Here is a 21793-nt window from a genome sequence, read left to right on the forward strand (position 1 = left end):
CATTGGGGGAGGCCTATGTTCAGCAGTGGACGTCATATGGCTGAAATGATGATGATGATGATGATGTTTGTAATGAATAAATTCAAAAACTACTGAACTGTCACCTATATTTACAGGTGATAGTTCGGTATAAATAATTATAGATTATTTCCAGTACCAGGTACTCTACAATTTAATAAGTAGTGGACCTGTAACCAACTTTATGATGCCCTACATACTGTGGGTCAGCAGGATATAATGCTGAGCGAGGTCCTGTTACGACGAGCATCGCAATTCAGGGTGGGGTTGCTCGGAGTATATTATTATAGTAATTTAGTTGACATGCCTTGTTGTACTCTTATTACTGTTTTGATTGGACCAGCGATGTTTTACCTTGAATATTAAGATAATGTATTATAGTTGGCTTTTCATGTCATATAGGAATCAAAGAAAAACCGTTTCTTTCTTTTTTATATTTTAATACTCGAACTAAAATAATCTAGTTCACAGCTGGACCAAGAAGCGCCACATTCAGTTCTCTCAGCTCTATATTCTTTCAAAATCAAAAATCAAAATCAAAATCAAAAATATTTATTCAGTTTAGACCACAAGTGGCACTTATGAACGTCAATAGAAAATAATAAAAAAAGAAAAGGTAGCCCTTATGGGGCACTTTACATGTCTCCTTATCTTTTGGGCCCTACCAGCGCTTCGAGACAAACATATGGCAAGTGCTGAGAAGAAACGCCGGAACAAACTCAGTCACCACTTATTGCCAGGAATTATCTAACGGTAAGAATAGTCAAAGGACATTGTCAGAAACCGCCTTAGATTCCTGGGCACAGCAGTAAAGTATCAAAATTAATCTCTTACTTTTTGAATACTTAAATATTAATTAGATTGTAACGGACACTTGAGGATTAAAAAATGAAATAATAAAAGTATTTTATATGTATTCCATAATACTATGACGACATCCGGACATTTTAGGGCGTGGCCTGCTCCATATCCTATGAAGTTCCATAATTTGTGTCGATAAAATCTATGTAAAATCGGCACAAGGCAATGCCGTACTTCATTGTTAGGAATCCATGTAATAGTGATGTTGACTGCGGTCATCATAGACAATAAGATACTTATCTTGTAAATAAAATAAATCGTCCAAATTGCTACAGTATGACTAGATTTTAATTAAAAGTTAAAAATATATTGCACGATACTACAAGAAGCTATCTAATGTGTCCAACTGGTCGAAGGTCATGAATAAAATAAAAAGAATTGTGATCATAACACTGATATAGACAATGACAACAATATGGGATCGTCTTTAATATATCTGTTACAGTTTCAAAATTCGATGAAAAATCCAATGCCGCTTAAAGTGAGAGAAATGTCTAAAGTTCTAATAGAATTGAAAGTTTTATTCGCTCAAAATGCTTATAACAATAATTGGTAATACATTTCAAATATTAAGTACCTTTATAATGTATCGATAGAACCAAAATGATATCCTCTCAGCTTGGAAAGGGAAAACCCAGGATTGGGGGAGCGCTCCAGGCAATTTTTAGAACATTTCAATTTCAAATCATTTCATATTTATTTTATTATTAAAATTTAATATTTTGATATTGATAAAATTGAATATATCTTTCGATTCAAATAACGAATATTTTTCAATCGATAATAATTATCGAGAATTGTTAATAATATTCAATTAAAAGTTGTTCAATCCCTAGTCATGCATAGACTAAGACGGTAACCATGGAGATAGTTAGTTTGGTAAGTCACGTGTTAAATGTCAAGAGTGGAAAGTAAACATAGGATTCATGTTATTTATTTACGTGCAAAATGTAAGTAAGTAAATCATAAAAGTGGAACGCCGAGCTATTTCCAAAACCCGTCCAATATTATAATACAATTTGGCTGCGACAACTACAATACAGAACATCTCCCAAATCGATGTGCATAAAATAATATAATACAATACTAGTAAGTAAGAGGTTATGATAACAATATTGCTATCAATAAGTTTATAGAATTGGTCCGCCAGGAATAATTGTTCTTACATAAAGATTTGTGTCATTTAGAACCTAGAAAGTATTATTTCGGCACTGTTGATCTAACGGCGAACAATGTATGGAGAACGAACATTGTCCTTTAAGTACATCAAATATGTGCAGACTGAACTGACCACGCATCCTTGTCATCAATATAGTCTCGAACCTTGTAGTACCCTTTGGACATAAGGGTATTTTTTATATGTATCTTAAATTTGTCTATTGGCAATTCAACAAGGTTGTGTGGTATTTTGTTAAATATGGTAATACATTTCCCCAAGAATGAATTACCTATCTTATGCAACCTAAATGATGGAACAGCAAGTTTATTTTTATGTCTCGTGTTAAATGAGTGGACGTCACTTTTCTTAGTAAATAAATGTATATGTTTACGGACATACATAATGTTATCAAATATGTATTGCGAAGCCACAGTCAATATATTGATTTCTTTAAAAACTTCTCTAAGCGAGTCACGTGGTTTAAGACCGTATATTGCCCGGACAGCTCTTTTCTGTAAAATGAAAATTGATTCTATGTCTGCTGCTGAGCCCCACAGTAAAAGACCATAAGACATAATACTATGAAAATAACTAAAATATACAAGCCTTGCTGTTTCAACATCAGTCAAGTTTCTGATCTTTCTCACCGCAAAGGCAGCTGAACTAAGTCTTCCCGCCAAGGCAGCAATATGGGGGCCCCATTGTAATTTACAGTCTAGGGTAATACCTAGAAAAACAGTAGAGTTTATCAGTTCAATGCGTTCATTATTTACTGTAATATTAGTATTAACTTGTTTGACATTAGGCATAGTGAATTTTAAACATTTAGTTTTTTTTGCGTTTAATAGCAAATTATTAGTTGTAAACCAGTCTAATACTTTGGAAAGAGCATTATTCACGTCGTCAAATATTTCCAGACGCCTGTCAGTTTTAAAAATTAAAGAAGTGTCATCAGCAAATAATACTATCTCACAAAGGTCCTTTGAATAAAAAGGTAGATCATTTATATAAATCAGAAAGAGCAATGGTCCCAGTATTGAGCCTTGGGACACTCCCATTTTTAGGGGGGCGCCCGAAGAGTTAGTTCCGTGAATATTTACTTTTTGTAATCTGTCTGAGAGGTAAGAGTGTAATAGGCTTAAGGCCTTGCCTGATACGCCATAATGTTCTAGCTTAAATAACAGAGTTTGATGATCAACACAGTCAAACGCCTTCGATAAGTCACAAAATACACCAATAGCATCTTTTTTCTCCTGCCAAGCATCGAAAATGTGTTTGATAAGAGCAACCCCTGCATCGGTCGTACTTTTCCCTTTTGTGAACCCATATTGTTTTTCATGAAACAGTTTATTTAAGTTAAAATGAGACAGTAGTTGATTGAAAATAATTTTTTCAAATATTTTACTGAGCGCAGGTAGTATCGATATAGGTCTAAAGTTGGATGGGTCACTTTTGTCTCCTGCTTTAAATAATGGTATGATTTTACTATGTTTCATCAGGGTAGGGAACTGACCTTCGTTAATACATTCATTAAAGATATGAGCTAAATGGGGAGCTATAAGAGGAATGATGGGTTTTATCGTGAGCTTTCATTCATGAGCTATACTTTACTTAGCTATTTTTAAGGGTTGGTACTTCCAGCAGGTATCATCACTCGGAAGTCGTTTACTTCACCCTTCGTCAGTTCTACAGTTATGAACTTTTGCATTTTATATTTTTGAACCATAATATTCTTGATAATTATTATCTTATGTGGGCTAAATTGCTGATGACTTTACACCTAAAAGTCGTTTCCTAAATTAAAATTTAACATAATTATAGCACAACCACCAAACCTTGATAACATAAAACAATATTGAATTGATTTCATGTTGAGTACGCGATATTCAATAAAGTGCCTACTAAGCGCACATTCGGGCAATTTTCAGAATGCTGGAGGCGTTTCTACAGGTGGTTACAGTGAAAATTCAGCGGTTACTTGATTTTGCTTCGTCATGTAATAGAAATGGACAAAGTAGGTTTTCTTTTGGGCAGTAATAAGACTTGAAAAGCTTATAATTCACAAACCCGTCTAGCCAGCGTGGAGCGAAGCGCTGGTAGGGTACAGAGACATGAGGCTCCTTAAGAGCAAAATATTTGACGATTTGTAAGTACTATTTAAAATAGTCTATACAAATAAAGTTTGGAGAGTTTATGTGAAATCCTCCATTCTCTCCGTTAGAGTCGTGCGTGCTCCTTCAGTGGGAACCAAATTACCTAAAGATGCTTGATGATGATGATGAAAAACCTAAAGGTACGTACATAGTTGTAAAAGGATAAATAATATGAAGTGAACACGAACCGGGCTTTCAGTGAGTTCAATATTAACTAGCCTGAATTTGTAAGGAGTATGAAAGCCATGTCATTGACAGGTTTAAAAGAGGAGGGAAAAAGATAGAGAGCCAATAAAATGAAATAATTTCAAGCCGAAAACCTTCTGGAAGGTATATCTTCACTGTATAAGTTAGAGGTGTCACGTGAAATGTAAGTAAGAGCAGTAAAAGCTCAAATTACATTCTAGGCAAGAAGGGGAAAGACAAGATGGGATAAGGCTAAAGGCACACGAGAATGCTTTCGGCTTGATTGAGGGTAATGTAATAAAGACTTCCACCCACCTGATGCTGTACAATATGACCTATGACCTTATGTGTTAACGGGGTTATTTATCAGACACTGCTAGCTATCTAATATTATAGGCGAATACTTTAATGTTATAAAGGTCTAGTGGATTTTACTGAAAGTGGGTGTGTAATTCCATGAAAAATAATGATATTTCGCTTAGGATTAGTTTGCTTTTTGGTTCGAAACGTCTACATAATAAGTAAAGATTTTTGTTAATTAGGGACCTACTATTAGATGTTTCAAATATAATTCATACACTATTAGTATTCTTCAAACTAACTATGTAAAGTTTTCAGATTTTTTAAAAATAAATATTGAAAATGACCAATGGTCTGGTCAACCAGCTGACATTCACGAAATTGAATAAAATACCTATAACTTAGAGATATCAGTCGAAATACTTGTTTTATTCAATCATCTGTAAAAGCATTACTTAGAAACTTGTTACTTTTAACTAGCCACTAAAGTTGACTAATTTTGTTACTAATTATTCAAATTAAAATAAAACAACACATAAAAATCAAAACTTTACCCATGTGAAACCATACAAGATCCCATCAAAAGTACAAAGCTTACAGCTCTGAGTACCAGGGCAGCAAAGACAGCAGGGCAGTCGGATCTACCACAGCACAAGTGACACACCAGCCAGTCCAGGCTCTGCTTCTCCGCTAGAAGTACCAGGAGACCATCGGCGTTGTGAAGTACGTAGTCTTGGATGAACTTCCACACGTAGGTCAGGGAACATTCTAGGATGGCTACTGTTGTGATTACCTGGGGGAATTATGGGTAAATAATGCCAGGGTGTGGTCATGAGATAGATTCAGAAGAACTGGTAAAAATACTTGGAGATTTTGTATAAATAGTTATTGCCTCATTTTGTTAGCAAGTCGGGCGCCATATAAATGGACCCTGTTTTCTGGATGATGGATGATATTATAATTTATTTAGGAAAGAACCGATATAAGTTGCGCTTAGTCATCATCATCATTTCAGCCATAGGACGTCCACTGCTGAACGTAGGCCTCCCCCAATGCTTTCCATGTTGCCCGGTTGGTAGCGACCTGCGTCCAGCGCCTTCCTGCTACCTTTATGAGAGCGTCGGTCTACGTGGGTGGACGTCCCACGCAGCGTTTTTCGGCACATTGCGCCTAGTGTCAGTTAGTTATTACAGTTATTTTAGGACCAGATGGCACAGTGTAATATCAGTTCAAATTTTACACCCAGATTTAAAAAATCCTTTTCAAGAAAATGGATGTTTTACTTACTTCCAATAAAAAGCAAATCGGCGAATATTTCCTCCAGAAAACTCTCGGGAAAATGTTCACTTTTCTTAGCAGCAAGCAGACACTTAGAAGGTAAACCAAGTTTGATGCCAAATACTTGTCTTTTAGGATTTGAACTGTAATAAAAATCTTACTTAAAAAGCAATACAAAGAGGAATATTGTCTATTTGGTTCATACCGAGTAGATAAGTTTATATTAGTACATTAAATTTAAAGCAAAAACATGAATGTTTAATATCCATAACTTGACTAATGACAGGTTTCCTTTCATACAATACTTTTACTACTATACAAGCGATAACACATCATACTATAAAATTATTATTTTTTTTTATCCACAACGAGGAAGCTCTTAAAATGCCGTTATATTGCATTATTACAAAAAATACACCCTGTGCCATGATAAGGTGACTGGACGAGGTCTGATATGAGTCGAGGAATGCGCCTGGATGCGAGCAGTACCTACGGTAGCAGTCGTTTTGAAATTTTTAATGAAAGCCTTCGCCTTTGTCCAGCAGTGGACTGCATTTGGTTGAGGAGACGACAAGATGCCACAGTGTTTATCCTAATATAGGTACCTACGCTACCATCTACCATCGCCTTATAAATTGTCACACTTACCATTGTACAATAACGTGAACTCATTTACTATCAATGATAGAGCTAAAACTAGAGAAGCTATTTTTGTCATCTCATTTTGTTTCCGTAATTGATGTGTTTCAATATGCTGCACAAAATAAACGTTTTCGACACTGTTTGTTTATAAAAATTTGACAAAACCAATATTATAAGTCCACATTTCTGTGACAGTTGTAAGTTGTTCTAAGAAAAGACTAAAAAGTTTTTAATAATTCTTTATTACCTTTGTCAACATCGGTATAATAGTCCACATTAAAATTCCTATTGATCGAGTTACCTAATGTTTAAGTTTGATATTGCAACGAATTAATTATTAGGTGATTTAGTATCCACTGCAGAAGCATGGCCACTTCTTACCAAAGCCAAAATGCAGCTCAGAAATAACGTGCTAAGTTTCCGTTCTTCAAAATTTGGGTCAGATTATCCTGTAACAAAAGTTTGCTTCATCGTAAAAACAACGCATAAAATATTTTCTAATACCAACTGAATAGCTTTGAATGTGTTCATTCCAACTCCGAACAAACAAAACTACAGATAAGAACACAATACAACCAAGAAACCGTTAGAATGAAGCCGATCAGGTTTACGACGAAATCGTCCATAAAAATGCAATAAAAATTCTTTATCGGAAAGTTCCAACATTGGAATAATAGGAACTCGCGTGTACAGTAGATACGATACAATGAACGTATTAATACTAAGATGAACCCAAAATGTTTACAAGAAAACTACACATGTACCAGATAGTTATTATAGTGATAGTAAATATTGTGATAGTAAATGATGTTTTGTGTATCGAATTTATACAGCTTAGAGACTCAGGGGGATTTGAAGAAAGCCCTGTAGGGAAGCAGTACGAATCAATTTATCAGAAAGATGAACCTGAATTTCTGATTGAAGATAAAGTGCCTATTATAAGAGAAGGATTTAATTATGATAGCAAAGAGGATGACGATATAAAAACTTTGCTAGAAGAGAAGTATAAGTTCAAGAATGATGAGATGTCGACGAGGTATAGGATATCGAATGATGTAGGGGGGTATCCAGGTTTGTGACGATAATTTTCAAACTAATTTCATTATTATAAGGAAAACTTGCTGTGCCCGCGACTTCGTACGCGTGAAAACCCGTTTTCGCAACATTTTTCATTGTTGCTCTGCTCCTATTGATCGTAGCGTGATGTTGTATAGCCTATAGCCTTCCTCGATAAATGAGCTATCTAACAATGAAAGAATTTTTCAAATCGGACCAATAGTTCCGGAGATTAGCGCGTCAAGTAAACAAACAAACAAACAAACAAACTCTTCAGCTTTATACGAGTAATATTAGTATACATTATCATTAAGATAAGGCCTTACTAATTTTAATGGATTGTGTAAATTGATTATAACTGGTAGAATCTAAGCACTATAATATAAGCTGTCTTTTTCAAGTCTAGATAAATAGAGAGTAAGAGTAAAAATCAAGCTTCTTTACATCTTAATCCTAATTGTTATTTTCTTCAAAGCTCAAAATAACAATATTTTCTCAGAATCCTAAATTCTAATATTCTTACACTCCAGACGATCGGAACATCGCGTGGGCGTTCCGCTCTTACGCCGTCCGTCGAATCGTTGGTGGCATGGAGACAAGCATCAGCATGTATCCCTACAACGTAGCTATCTCCAGGAATGGAAAACATTGGTGTGGGGGCTCCATCATCGATGAGCAGTGGGTGCTGACGGCGGGACATTGTCTAGAGTCGTACGTCCATTCGTAACTTTTGAGTTCAGAAGTATTTATATGCTTAGTATAATCTCCTACGGTTATGTTATCTTTGATCCCTCAACACACACACACACACAGTGATCAACTAGTGGTGTAAAGAAATAAATAGGGATACTACAAATAAGTAAAAATCTCTCTATTATTATTATTAGATCTGTATTTCTAAATCAGGGTGCGGAGGCCGGTCGTTTTGGAAGACGTTCGTGGAAATACAGATTCAACACTAAAAGGCCCCTTCAAGATACATATTGATTAGATTATTACTATGAATACAATCTTAATACGAGTATTACTGGTTCTTCTTTAACAAATAATTCTCTCTTGCAGGGCCTACGATGGAGACAAGAAGAAACTCCAGCCCTTCATAGTAAGAGCTGGAAGCTCCTTTCACAATAGAGGTGGATACCAAGCTAGAGTAAATAAGGTAAAATATCAAACAAAGACCAAATTATTGCTAAAAATATCGTATAGGTCTTTTAATACAAGAGTTACTAACACCTGTATCCACAAACATTACTATGAGGTCTCACAGTGCGCATGGACGTACAGGGTGACACACGAACCAATCACCGAGCTCTACTCAACGCTGTGCGTTCGATTTGCAAGCATCGTTTGTGAACACGGGCGTAGAGTTATTTGCAACTATTTAACTAACTATTTTTATTATTTACCAGGTCTTCTTCCCAAAACACTACTCGCCAGGCAGCGCCGACTTCGACTACTCGTTGTTGCGACTCGATAGACCGATGCCTATAGGTCGTAACATCGCTGTGCTGAATCTGCCTTCGAAGGACTACGTGGTGAAGGAGGAGGACATCCTGATCGTGACTGGATGGGGGAGCACCGATGTAAATAACAGTATTCGTATTATTTCTATACAGCATTTAATAGTGATCATAGAATGAAAATCGAGTATTGTAGTAAATAATAACAGGCCACAATTTAGGATTTAGGGTATTAAAAAACACTGTCAGTAAGTCCTAATAGGAACCTATTAAGCAATTAAGTAAAACAGTGATAAGCTTTTATTACGAGTGTAAATAATAAGTTTTTATCATAAATCCGACTTCTCTTTGAAAATAATATCTTTGAAGATAGGGTCAGGTTTCCGTGAACTTTAAAACCTTTAAAATCTTGTAAATGATAAACATTTTTTATGCTCACTCAACTCAGCGAGTCCCAATTCATTTAATGGGACTAATCCTACCTCTCTTCCTCACCACTGCAACTCCTGTATAGGCAGGATTTACTTACAACTTTAAACTTTCATTGTAATCCAACCAGTGAAAGTTGAGTAGTAGTAATCAAATCTAAAGTTATAGAAAATCTAATTTGATTCAACCCATATCATCATCATCACCAGGTCGTTTAGCCTCTACTGCAGGACGAGCCTCTATAATCTTACCAGAGGCAACATTGGGGACTCAGCCTACACTTTTCACGCTGCCCAAACGGGTTGGTTCGGACAAACTTGACCCATATTAAATTCTTGTCTTTTTTCCAGGAGTCTGGCTTCGGCCACATCCCGGACCGGCTCCGCTTCGTGCCGGTTCCGGTGATGGTGATCGACGACTGCCAGAAGTCCTACCGATTCTACATCACGCCGCGGATGATGTGTGCCGGGTACGCGACGGGAGGGAAGGACGCTTGTAATGTGTGTACATGTGAATTCATCATCATCATCGTTGTTTTTGTCATCTTCATTAATTTCATCATCATCAACAACAACAGAATAATCATTCAACTGTTGAACATTCACTGCTGAACTTACATGATAATGTTAGACCGTTCCTTTATGAGCAACCGAAGAGTTTTGCGGCCATACTTTTATGTAGGTACTTAATTTCAACCTTAGCATGAATTTCTCTCTCTCTTCTTAGTCGGGCACTCTTGTCAGAGTGGTCGTGGTTGCCCTGACGAGGTACATGGTGGGGTGATGTTCTCTCCGAGGGTAGCTCTCCTGGCGATGTGCTTCCATTTCTGACGGTTAGAGGCGTCGCGAGTACACTGGACCATGGTGGACTCAGTGGCCTTCGTGATGGCGTCTATCCAGCGGGTTGGCGATCGACCGCGTGCTCTCCTGCCTTCCACCTGGCCCTGAACTACCAGTCTCTCCATCGAGTTCTTATTTCTAGAGACGTGACCAAAGAACTTCAGTATTCGTAGTTGCACAGTTGACGATAGTCTGTCTTTAACACGAAGCTCTTTGAGGATGGATACATTGGAGAAAAAACTATAATTGACTAAATTATTTTCAATCGAAAGACGTACACTGATAGACAAAGGCATCATCCAAAGATTTTCATAGTTCATAGTTCTCTGGGACCAAGGTCTTCGGTCCTAGGAAAAGACCTGCCTACTACAATTACGTTTCCTTAATCACCACTCGATGGTGCCTTTAATCGCCCAGCATAGCCCTTTGTGAAGAGAAGCCATTAGATCTACTTACATCATCATCATCATCATCATTTCAGCCACAGGACGTCCACTGCTTAACATAGGCCCCCCCAATGACTTCCACATCGCACGGTTGGTAGCGGCCTGCATCCAGCGCCTTCCTGCTACCTTTATCAGGTCGTCGGTCCACCTTGTGGATGGCCTACTTTGTGCCTTCTACATCTACTCTACTTGCTTGTGCTTAACTAAAAAAAGGTTTTTCCAGCACGACTCAGGAGGACCAGCGGTCCGCGACGGGGTCCTCTTGGGCATAGTCTCCTTCGGCGGCAAGCAGTGCGGAGACCCGCGGTCTCCTGGCGTGTACAGCCGGGTCTCTGAGGTCACGGACTGGGTGGAAGAGACCATAACCAAGAACGAGGCTCAGAACGTGCCTGAACTGCAGGCGAAGATAAAAAAAGCGAGGATGAGGGAGAGGGAACTGCAGAAGTGAGTTTTTTTATATTAATTAGGTAGGTAGTACCTACTATGGAAGCTTAGGAAACTTGGAATTTTTGTTGAAAGAACACAACCCCAGCTAATTGGTAAAAAACAAAAATATTATGTAAATGCTCCATCATTAAATTTTATTCGACATACTAGGTATTGATAGAATCTTCGACAATCTACGAGTATCTAGTGTCTAGAAAGATTATTTTATGCCTAGGTAGAAAATGTAGGAATAGAATAGGTACTTAATTCGATTCTGAATGACCCCTAAAATACACGGTTAGTTTAAATTATAACTATCACCACAGCCATCACTCTGTATACGATTAAAGCTCTTTTTAGGGTACTAAATAGTAAAACTATTTATTAGTAGAGAAATGCACGTACAGTAAAACAAAAGTTAGCACAACTTAAATTGGCATACACCGGACATGAGCTTAATAAACATTCGTTGTCACGCGCGCTTTTGAACCCGTATTATGAAGCGACAACAAGCATAAATCTACAATCATGAATAATAACCAAATTAGAAGAGTGTTGATCCAATTACGCTGGATCATTGCCATCATCATGGTCGTTTTATTAAAATCCTTAAATTAAGTAACAAAATAAATGTACGGACCACAGTTTAAATAACTTACATTAAGTAGGTAATAAAAGAATAATTTAAAACGATATTGGAAAGTATCTCAAAAGTATATTTTGGCAAAAAAAAATTAACCACAAACTTTCCGACCCCACTTCAAAAAAGGTTATTACCACAGTACTTTAGCTCATATATCTACTGTGGTTATACATTAATTTCCAGTCACATCGTTATTACCAATTATCATAATTTATGTAGAATAATTAAAAATACTTTTTTTTAGATTCAAAGCCCGTGTAGAAGACAAGAAAAACAAAATCAAGAGCTGGCTCCGCGACACCCTCAAGTCGCCCACCTTCATCAAGCTGGCCAAGAAAAAGCTGAAGGAAGCCGGCTACCAGACCAGAAGGTTTCACGTGGTGGAGACCAACGCTAGTGCCCTGGATGACCAGGCCATGGATGAGATTAACCTGTCGAATTTGATACATGAAAGGATTATTGAAGGTATTCAGTGTTTAGTTTTTCAGCCAGTGAAAACAAATTGTAACAAAACTCAAGTACCTACACCTAGTGTGATTAGGTACACAGACTAGAAAAAAAAAACAATCTGGGACTTGAGTATGTCCAATTTTCATAAGCATTTAATTTGGTCCGCCTTTTGTACTTACCTGATTATTTTATATTGTGCATTAAACATAAACCATGTAGATGTAATAAATATTTATTGGTAAAGTCTTCTGTTATGAAAGGACCGATAAGAATTTTAATTACATAAAAGCTACTAGGTACATAATTTTGGTGTAAGTTTCGAAATAATAAACATGAGACCCATAAAAAGCCACAAGCTGATTTTATACAAATCAATCATAGGACAGTGGCGCCAACTAGTGAGCGCAATCCAGTAGCTTGTTTTGCATGCGTAAAAAGGTTTTAGAGTAGGCGCACACCGTTGATTTTTAGTTGGCCGATAGTTGTGCCCGATTTTAATTTGTATGAAGAATCGGCCAAATCGAATCGGCGTAGTGTGCGCACTCCCATACATGCCCATACTGATCAACTGCCCGACTAAACTATCGGCCGACGAAAAATCAACGGTGTGCGCCTACTCTTAATTATTGGGTGAACTAAACAAAACCTCGTGATTAAAAAAAATATTTGTGAAAAAGGTTTTTTTTTCAACGTCTTTGTGTAAATATTTTTATTATTTCACAGGTGATGACGGCAACGAAGCAGAAAAGTTATTGCGCACACTAGCGCTCCAAGAGGTGATGTTGAACAACAACAGTGAGGAAATCTTCTACAAAGACATGGAGAGCGAAAGCATGGAGACCTTCGTAACTTATATCGGCAGGACTGAATAGTAAAATTATTATATTAAATATAGAAAAAAAGATTGATAAATATTTTAGTTCCCAAAAAAAAATATTATTCATTTTATTTTCAAAGCGCTAAACAGCGCTATCTGTTATAAAATAAGAGAACTACGTCATAATAAACATTTTGTTCTTTAAAACATGTACATTTTAGTAAGTTATAATTTGGATAGATGGCGCTGTGCGTAGTAATTGATACATCTACTCGACACTAGATGGCGCTAAATAAGATTGAAAATATTATGTCTTTAGTGTTACTACTCATCAATAGATGTCGCTGTACAACAACTTAAATTTTTTTACTGTATTTTTTTTAACGAAAAGATTTTCACTAATAATTGTTTACCCATCCAATGACAACCACAACATAAAATGTTTAGCTTTGGTATGATGTGCTGATACGGGCCTACCGATAATAAAAAAAATACCCTACCCTTTCATGGCAGGACAGTAATTTTCAGGATACAAACAAGATAACCAAAATACCTACTACGTTTAGTATTATTTTTATCACAAAAAGGTTAGATGCTACTAATAGGTATTATAAAAAAATATAAATACAATTTAATTAGTATCGTGTGACCACGTTTTAATACGATCTAATGTCCCTGGTTTATTATTGAATCTAGATTTTCTTTGTATAATAATAATGACTATTCCCACCTCTCGTTCCCATCACTGCAACTCTTGTGTAGCTTGACCGCCATAAAAACCCGACCAATGAAGGTCAAATTTGTCCAGGGGGAAAGTTAAACTGTCGCAACGAAATTAATCTGAAGAACATAGGAGGAGTTCGAAATTAAGGTTCGACTTCCCTCCCTTGCAAAGCGGATGACAGGTGACAAACAAAGGGTTAATAACCTTTAAGAAAAGAAGATTTTCTTTGTATGTCTAGGTGATAAATTATTCAGTTCGCTCGTACCTATAGAATGTGAGTGATCCTGGTATCAGATGATACTTAATGATCCACAATGGGCATCTGACTGGAATCGCCCTTTTAGTGGTTAGCACGCTATTATCCCGTGAAGTGCACCATAGTGACTAAAAATTCATGAAATTATGCACAGTTTCCCATTACACACGACGGCTGTTTGGTGTAGTGGTTCGGAAACGGACTACTATGCCGAGAGCCCCGAGAGGTCCCGGGTTCGATTCCCGGCCGGGTAGAAATTGAAATGATACATTTTAATTTCTGCGACGGGTCTGGGTGTTACTATGTATAATATTATATGTATTTAAAAAAGTAATAACTGTATATTCGTTAAGCCATAACACAAGCTTTAAGTTGCTTACTTTGGGGCTAGCTGGCGCTGTGTAAAATTGTCCAAAGATTTATTTATTTATTTATTGATCCTTGCTTGTGAGCTTTTTATTATGAAAAATAAGTACAAATTACCTACTTTATTAATTATTATTATAACCGTAACATGATACAGATCTTGACGCCACAGACATAACTGAGCAACAATTAACATAGTAATGTGTTGCGTAACTAGAAGCAATGTACCAGGAGCGCATAGGATTCGAAGAATGTGTACAATTCTAGGGCCTTTTAATAGAAATACGATAGGTACTAGCATTAAAGGTGACGAGAGAATGAGAACATAAAATGAGTCATAAATCGTCTACAATAAACAGCTTGTATAAAAAACCGAACAAGTTTAAGGCTGAGTTGCGAAAAACGCGACTTCGTACGCGTGGATCCCATTTTAACCCCTTAGGGGTGGAGTTTCGTAAAATCCTTTCTTAGCGGATGCCTACGTTATATCATCTACATGCATGCCTTTCAGCCCGATCCGTCCAGTGGTTTTGGCTGTGCGTTGATAAATTACTATGTCAGTCAGTCACAGTTATAGATTTAGATATCACGTTTGTATGGTTCGACTTAATTTTTATTTAAAAAATAAAACTCAATTAATAAAACTTTAAACATCTACTACTTACACCCTTTGAGTGGGGAATCCCTAAAAAAATACGTCTCTTTCATGAAAACCCAGACTAAGCTTTCGGTCCTAAAAAGCTGATTTCTTTCAGAGGTTTCTTTGCAAAGTAAATAAGAAATAAAGAAGGTTATTTTCAAATTAAACTCCTGAATAGGGTGGCAAAGTTTGTATTTAACATTTTGTGGTCAGATTTAGTTGAAACTTTTAATAATCTTTGACAAAATCGAGCACCTTTTTCAGCATTTAAAATCATTCAATCTACTATATAAAAATAAGTCGGGTTTTCCTCCCTGACGCTCCAGAACGCACGAACCGATTTCCACGGTTTTGCATTCGTTGGAAAGGTCTCGGGCTCCGTGAGGTTTATAGCAAAGAAAATTCGGGAAAAGGGGGTAAAACGGGATCCACGCGTACGAAGTCGCGGGCGGCCGCTAGTATATGTATAAAGATCTAACATAAACATAGTGCAGAGACTGCAGAATGGCATCCTAAGAACCATCTCAAATGCACCATGGTCCATTACCAACACTAAAATCCACGAAGCTCTGAGCATGAGAACTGTTAGGGAGGAGCTAAAGCTGACAGGGAATAAATATAAAACGCGACTGGAAAATCACCCAAATCAGTTGGCTACTGCGTTGGCAACCATCAGCTACACCAAACGACTGAAGCGCCACGATATACTTGGTGACAGATAGTGAATGAAGAGTATCCTGCTGGGGAGCTCCTTGAACATGTTAAAACTGCATGGAACAAATCTGCTTATAGTTTGGGACTGATTGCATAATTATGAGCGCAAGAAAAGATGTGATATGGGTTTACCCCATCTCTTGTTCCCACCACTGCAACTCCTGTTAACAGGATCTACAAAGAAACTTGTATTCAATATTATTGGATGTCGGATTTCGAACTCCTGCTATGTTTTTCTAATTAATTTCGTTGCGGGTCCAGTGACAGTTTAACTTTCCCTCGGGACAAACTTGACCTTCATTGGTTGGGTTATTGGCGGTCAAGCTGTAGATCCTGGCTGCACAGGAGTTGCAGCGGTGGGAGCTAGAGGAGGGAATAGTACTGAATCGGATGTACCTATGATATGACACTGATTGTTCTCAGTTAGGTCCATTGCCGGGTTGAATCAACCTGTTTGTCCGATAAGATGGATCATTACGGAATATTGTTATCGGGCATTGCATTGTGCATTTAAAAGTGCGTAATCATGAGTAGAGTTTTCCTTTTTTCTTCTATGAAACAAAACTTTCGACAGACATTGTAACTGACACCAAACTTGATGATTCACAACGAACAAGCTTATAGAGTTAGTCACTCCGTGTGATATTTGTCGTCTTATTTCCAGTAGAGAGCCTTATTGACGCCTTTAGTAACTTATAGTCAATCAAACCAGTGGATAACACAATATTGAACGCATAGAAAATTCTTATTTGAATGAACTTACAAACTTATGTATACTCTACAAAATCATCATAAATGCTATAATATTTTCAGTCAAGCCTCGTAGTTGTATTGTCTGTAACGACAAGTGGAGTGGAACGCCTCTACAATGTTTTGAAAAAAATTAAATTTGGTTACACAACAATTGGATGGTGTCATGTAATACTTATTTGAAGTAACTAACTACTTATTCTGTCTTTTATTTTTTGCATTCAGTTATTTTTTATTTTTCTACTTTAGTATTCTTGAATCTTGGTTACGGGTGGTTTTGCTCTCTCGTTCTCATCACTGTAACATTCAGTAAAGCCTAGATCGTCTAGGATCTAGGTTAGATTAAAACCTAGATATTTACCTTGAAAATGGAAAAATTTAAGGATTTTCTGTTCGGTTTGGTTGGTGGTAGGGCTTGTTCTAAATCCGCCATCATCCATCAACCATCTTAACTAAGTCTGTCGCCATAACAACAATATTAACAGCATTGTTGTGTTCCGGCAGTTAGAGGTAAGATAGCCAGTTCCTCCGTGGTTGAGGATTCCGAATGAAGCTCGCCTCCACCTTCGGCCTGATCATCATTTACCATCAGGTGAGATAAAGGCCAAGAGCTTTCTCGTTGTGGATAAAAAAAAAATCAGCCTGTCCCTTGTACGAAATGGGTACAGCTACAAAATAAGTAGATTTTTTAATATTGAACTTTATTTCCGTCTTAAATCCATCTCCAAACGTCATCTAAGCTATTTGGCAAGCGCTCATAACTTATGATGGACTTAGCGTTGCATAACGCGGGCCAAATCCGCCGATGGCATGAATCGAGTTACATAACTGTTCTCATTTCTGTCCGCCATTCTATTTTCTAGCCATTCCGCAAAATTATCAACTCGTGCGCAGCGATTTTTATAACACTTCCCCGGAAGGTAGTTCTGGTAAACTTGTGGGTCACAATGTCACAAAACTAGTGACAACTTTTGGATTGAGAGACTGGGACGTCTTCAATAAATACTAGGGGGGGCTCTGGGCATTTATTAAATGCCTAGGTCCCATTCTTATGAAGGGTCCCATTCTTATGAAGGTCCACAAATTGTCCAATGGAAATGTGGAACCTGAATAACAAAACTTAAAAGTGTAGCTCAATTGGACTTCTCAAAATGCTCTCGAAGTATCGAATAAATTTCATTTTAGTTATTATTAATTTCCGCAGAACATCGCGGAATTTTCCACACAAAACTTACATAGTTTTGTGTATGATGAATAATTTAAAAGTAACAAACTACTCGGCCAAAGTAAATCAGTGTGTTAGCAGTTCAAATACATTAATTAATCAGTATTATTTAATTCAATGACTAATGTAAAGTATTGTTCGAAAATCGGGTTCAATCGGAATGCATTTTGAATAATGTCAAGGTCGTGTATTTATATAAATTAGATCATGAAAATATGAAGATCCACAAGTCCACAAGGTGGACCGACGACCTCATAAAGGTACAAGAAGGCGCTGGATACAGGCCGCCACCAACCGGCCATTGTGGAAATCATTGGGGGAGGCCTATGTTCAGCAGTGGACGTCCTGTGGCTGAAATGATGATGATGATGATGAGTAAGAAGATGTCTAGAGAATCTTGCGTAGGTCGTGTGGTATGGTCACCTTTTACTCTTTCCATGGATGTCGTAAAGGGTGACTTATGGGACAAAATATGGAAAAATTAGAACTTTAGCAAACGTAGAGAGTGCAGGTCAAATCCTCCATATGCCCCCGCTAAATTATATGGTCTTGGTCATGCTTCAGCAGTGGAGACTTAAAAACCTGATGATTAGAGTCCAGAAGAAAACTTTGAATCGTTCGATCTCGTTCGTTTCAGCCAAATGGCGCCCACTGCAGCATCTGCTGGACAAAGGAAAGAAACGTTTATTACGATTGAACATCATGCACTTACTCGTAGTTACGTAGTTAAGAACAAAGAAAGTATACAGAAAAAAAAGACAAATAGCACATAAATATCACAAGGAAATAAAAAGTGAACTGAGCAGTGCCACCCTGTTGTAACAGCGATGCCCATCGCAATGGGACTCCACTCAGCATATACCGTGGCCCACGATGGGAAAGGCCACGACTCTGGTTTTCAGTGTGCCCCAAAGGCCTCCCCCAAGGGTTTCTACAACGACTGGTCCAAGGGTTTCTACATTCAGGTACCTACTCCTTGCGACCTTCAGAAGATCGTCGGTCCACCTAGTGGGAGGTCTTTAAAGTTACTCGGAAAATTAAAGTTTAAAAAAAGTTTCTTGAACATTATTTTTTACAACACCTCGAAAAGATTTAAAATTAAATACGTTACTGTAGATTGGAAAATGGAAATCTTTGGGCCTTTGTCCATCAGTGGGCGTTATTTGGCTGAAACGATAAATTTTACAAACTGTTGTATAAATAACGTTACAACTAGATTTATCAATTACCACCAAGGAAATAATTAGTAGTAATTAAACTGTAAACAAATTAATAATCATGTTTATATCATGGGAAACTGTTGATGAAAGTAATAAAATCATCTCTTGTAAGAATACATTATAACATTATTGTACTAATTAATTACTAATCTATGTGAACAAACATTAATAAGTGTGACGTTTTTTATACTCAATACGTTTATTGCTTCCATAATAATACATATTTAGGTCTTACATTATTGTAGTTATAGATATTAATAGCTTTATAGAATGCAGTGTTAAACATAGTAGATCTACTATACATGGTTATGTCAATATAAATGATTTTAAAAAATCAAGTACTTAAGAGATTCGAATATCCGGGTTAGTAGTAGTTTCGCACGATTTTCCTTCGCACGAATGTGCGAAACGTCCCCTTTCAATAATATTTTTTTTAGTAGGCGTTTCACCCGGATGATTCAAAAGTATTAAAAACGGGTGCGAATCGACCCCTTTGAGAACTAGTAATCGCATACTACTTGTTCAAAAAAGAGTCGATTCGAACGCGATTTTAATACTTTTAATACATTCGGGCGAAACGCTTACTAAAAAAAATATTATTGAAAGGGGACGTTTCGCACATTCGTGCGAAGGAAAATCGTGCGAAACTACTACTAACCCGAATATCCAAGTAGTTTATAATGTTTGAATATTGTTTTGTAGTTTTCATAAAGATTCAGTAAACAAATCAATTTTATGTAATGTTACTGTGTTTATAAAATCAGCAGAAAGCAAAGCAGTTAAAAACAGTACCTAATTATTAAAACATAATAATGAATCTAACCTATTGCTGATCGTCAAAACCGTAGTATACTTACCATTTGTTGGTTTTTATCGTCATAAAATAGTTAAGCTGGATAAAACATACCTACCTGCTAATTGACAATAGAACACAAATAGATAAGTGGATATTTATATCAGTAAAATAATCATCTAAATCAATTATGAATATAGATAATAAAAAACGCGGCTTCTGCTCCCGCGCAATCTAAATGCGCATTTGGTATAGGGTTGCCACTGCATCCCTTTTAGGACATGTACTCTACGGGACTATTCCCACCTCTCGTTCCCACCACTGCAACTCCTGTGTAGCCAGGATCTACAGCTTGACCGCCATAACAATATAAGCTATATGTTTTCCTAATAAAGAAAATAAATAAATAAATAAAAACCCAACCAATGAAGGTCAAGTTTGTCCCGGGGCAAAGTTAAACTGTCATTGAACCCGCAACGAAATTAATCAGAAGAACATAGGAGTTCGAAATTAAGATTCGTACACATTTACTCTAGGTGACATCCCGTTTTTTGCAGGAACTGTTTTTTACAGGCCCGGTTTACTATACGTGTTTTAATAACTTCATACTATAATTCACACGAACATCCAGTTTGCAGTGTCCCGAAAAAAACCGATCCGTTCGAATTTGGGATTAGAATTTTAAACACACACTTCTGTTCTCACGACAGGGCAGGTTGTGGGATCCTGGATTACTGGATCCAGCAAAACTGAATTATCATGGGAACAGGTCCTTAGGTAAAGGAATATGTTAAATACAGTCCCTCTACTTTCCCACCATTAAGCTTCAACTACACCAACGCGTGCAGATCGCCATCGGCGCCGGCCGTAACCATGACAGTTTGAGCGACCTGTCAGTTCCCTATGATCGCGCCGTGTTCTTGCCGGCGATGGCGATCACGCGTTACGCGTTAGTGTGGTTGAAGCATTACATCTGCATAACTCAGCGATCCAAAGTGATTCTTGTCCTCTTCTTACTCAACTGCGACAGAAGGAGGGTCATGTTTTGTCTTACTTGTCCCACCAATTTTAGCCAATCACAATAAAATCGACGGATATTATCGCTTTCACTACTAATACTATTTTCTTCTATTTGTCTATTAAAATCATAATCTCTTTAAGGATAATCCTAAAGCCACACGTTGTCGCTTATTAAACCTTAATAATCTTACTAAAACTGTCATAATCCTCAAACCAGTCATAATTCCAACTTGCAATCACCATCTTGCTTTACATTGCTATAACAAAACCGTACTTATGACTATCTACATTAGACACCAATATCAACTTTCATGTGCGTATACCACCCACATTTTAATCGCGTACCCACATCCTCCGTTACTGCCAACCCTACCGCACGCACACATGCCCAAGCTGCGTACGCGCAGCCCTCTGTTGCAATCCCTTAAATAGGTCACCCAGACGGCAATAGAAAGACGCAGGGCCGGCGCCAGGGCGATACGGATCGGTTTTTTTATCGGTAAATTATCATAGATAATACCTAAATATTTGTGAATTATGCATTTTGGAGTTTTGAATTGGTAATAGAGGATTGTAATTATGAATCAGGAAGTGAACGTGTGGAAAATTTTTGAGGAAGGAATAGCGATTTAAGTTATTTTACTCTCACTTATTACTCTAAAAAAAATATGTTTGCTGATCTTTTTTATGTCACGCAAAAAAAAAACGGTTGAAAAGTGATTTGTTGTAACTGTCGTTGGTGTTTGAAAAAAAAAAACTGGAGAAAAGCTTTTTCGCAAGTTTATTCAACGATCAGTTTATATTGAATTTACAAAATAATGTGCAAAATGACAAAATCCTATATTTTATATTGTAAAAATAATATGATTTAATCATTTTCAGTTTAATCCTACTTGCTAATAAGAGAAGTCCAAGTCCGCCC

General features: G+C 37.0%; 1 protein-coding gene and 1 long non-coding RNA gene across 2 annotated transcripts; one reads left to right on the forward strand and one right to left on the reverse strand.

Moving 5' to 3' along the window:
* Positions 1 to 5213: 5213 nt before the first annotated feature.
* On the reverse strand, positions 5214 to 6774 carry LOC135082767 (uncharacterized). The gene is made up of 3 exons (XR_010259478.1): positions 6604 to 6774; positions 5965 to 6098; positions 5214 to 5470 (listed from the first exon to the last, which is right to left on the reverse strand). It is a non-coding gene; the product is annotated as an uncharacterized LOC135082767 (long non-coding RNA).
* A 505-nt stretch (positions 6775 to 7279) lies between these two features.
* LOC135082980 (uncharacterized) lies at positions 7280 to 13250 on the forward strand. Its single transcript, XM_063977743.1, has 6 exons — positions 7280 to 7668; positions 8184 to 8368; positions 9893 to 10042; positions 11051 to 11271; positions 12141 to 12361; positions 13070 to 13250. The coding sequence occupies exons 1-6, from the start codon at positions 7335 to 7337 to the stop codon at positions 13216 to 13218; spliced, it is 1260 nt and encodes a 419-aa protein (XP_063833813.1). The 5' UTR covers positions 7280 to 7334; the 3' UTR covers positions 13219 to 13250.
* Positions 13251 to 21793: the final 8543 nt, after the last annotated feature.

The sequence above is a fragment of the Ostrinia nubilalis genome, chromosome 22 (genome assembly GCF_963855985.1).
Source record: "Ostrinia nubilalis chromosome 22, ilOstNubi1.1, whole genome shotgun sequence".
NCBI lineage: Eukaryota > Metazoa > Arthropoda > Insecta > Lepidoptera > Crambidae > Ostrinia > Ostrinia nubilalis.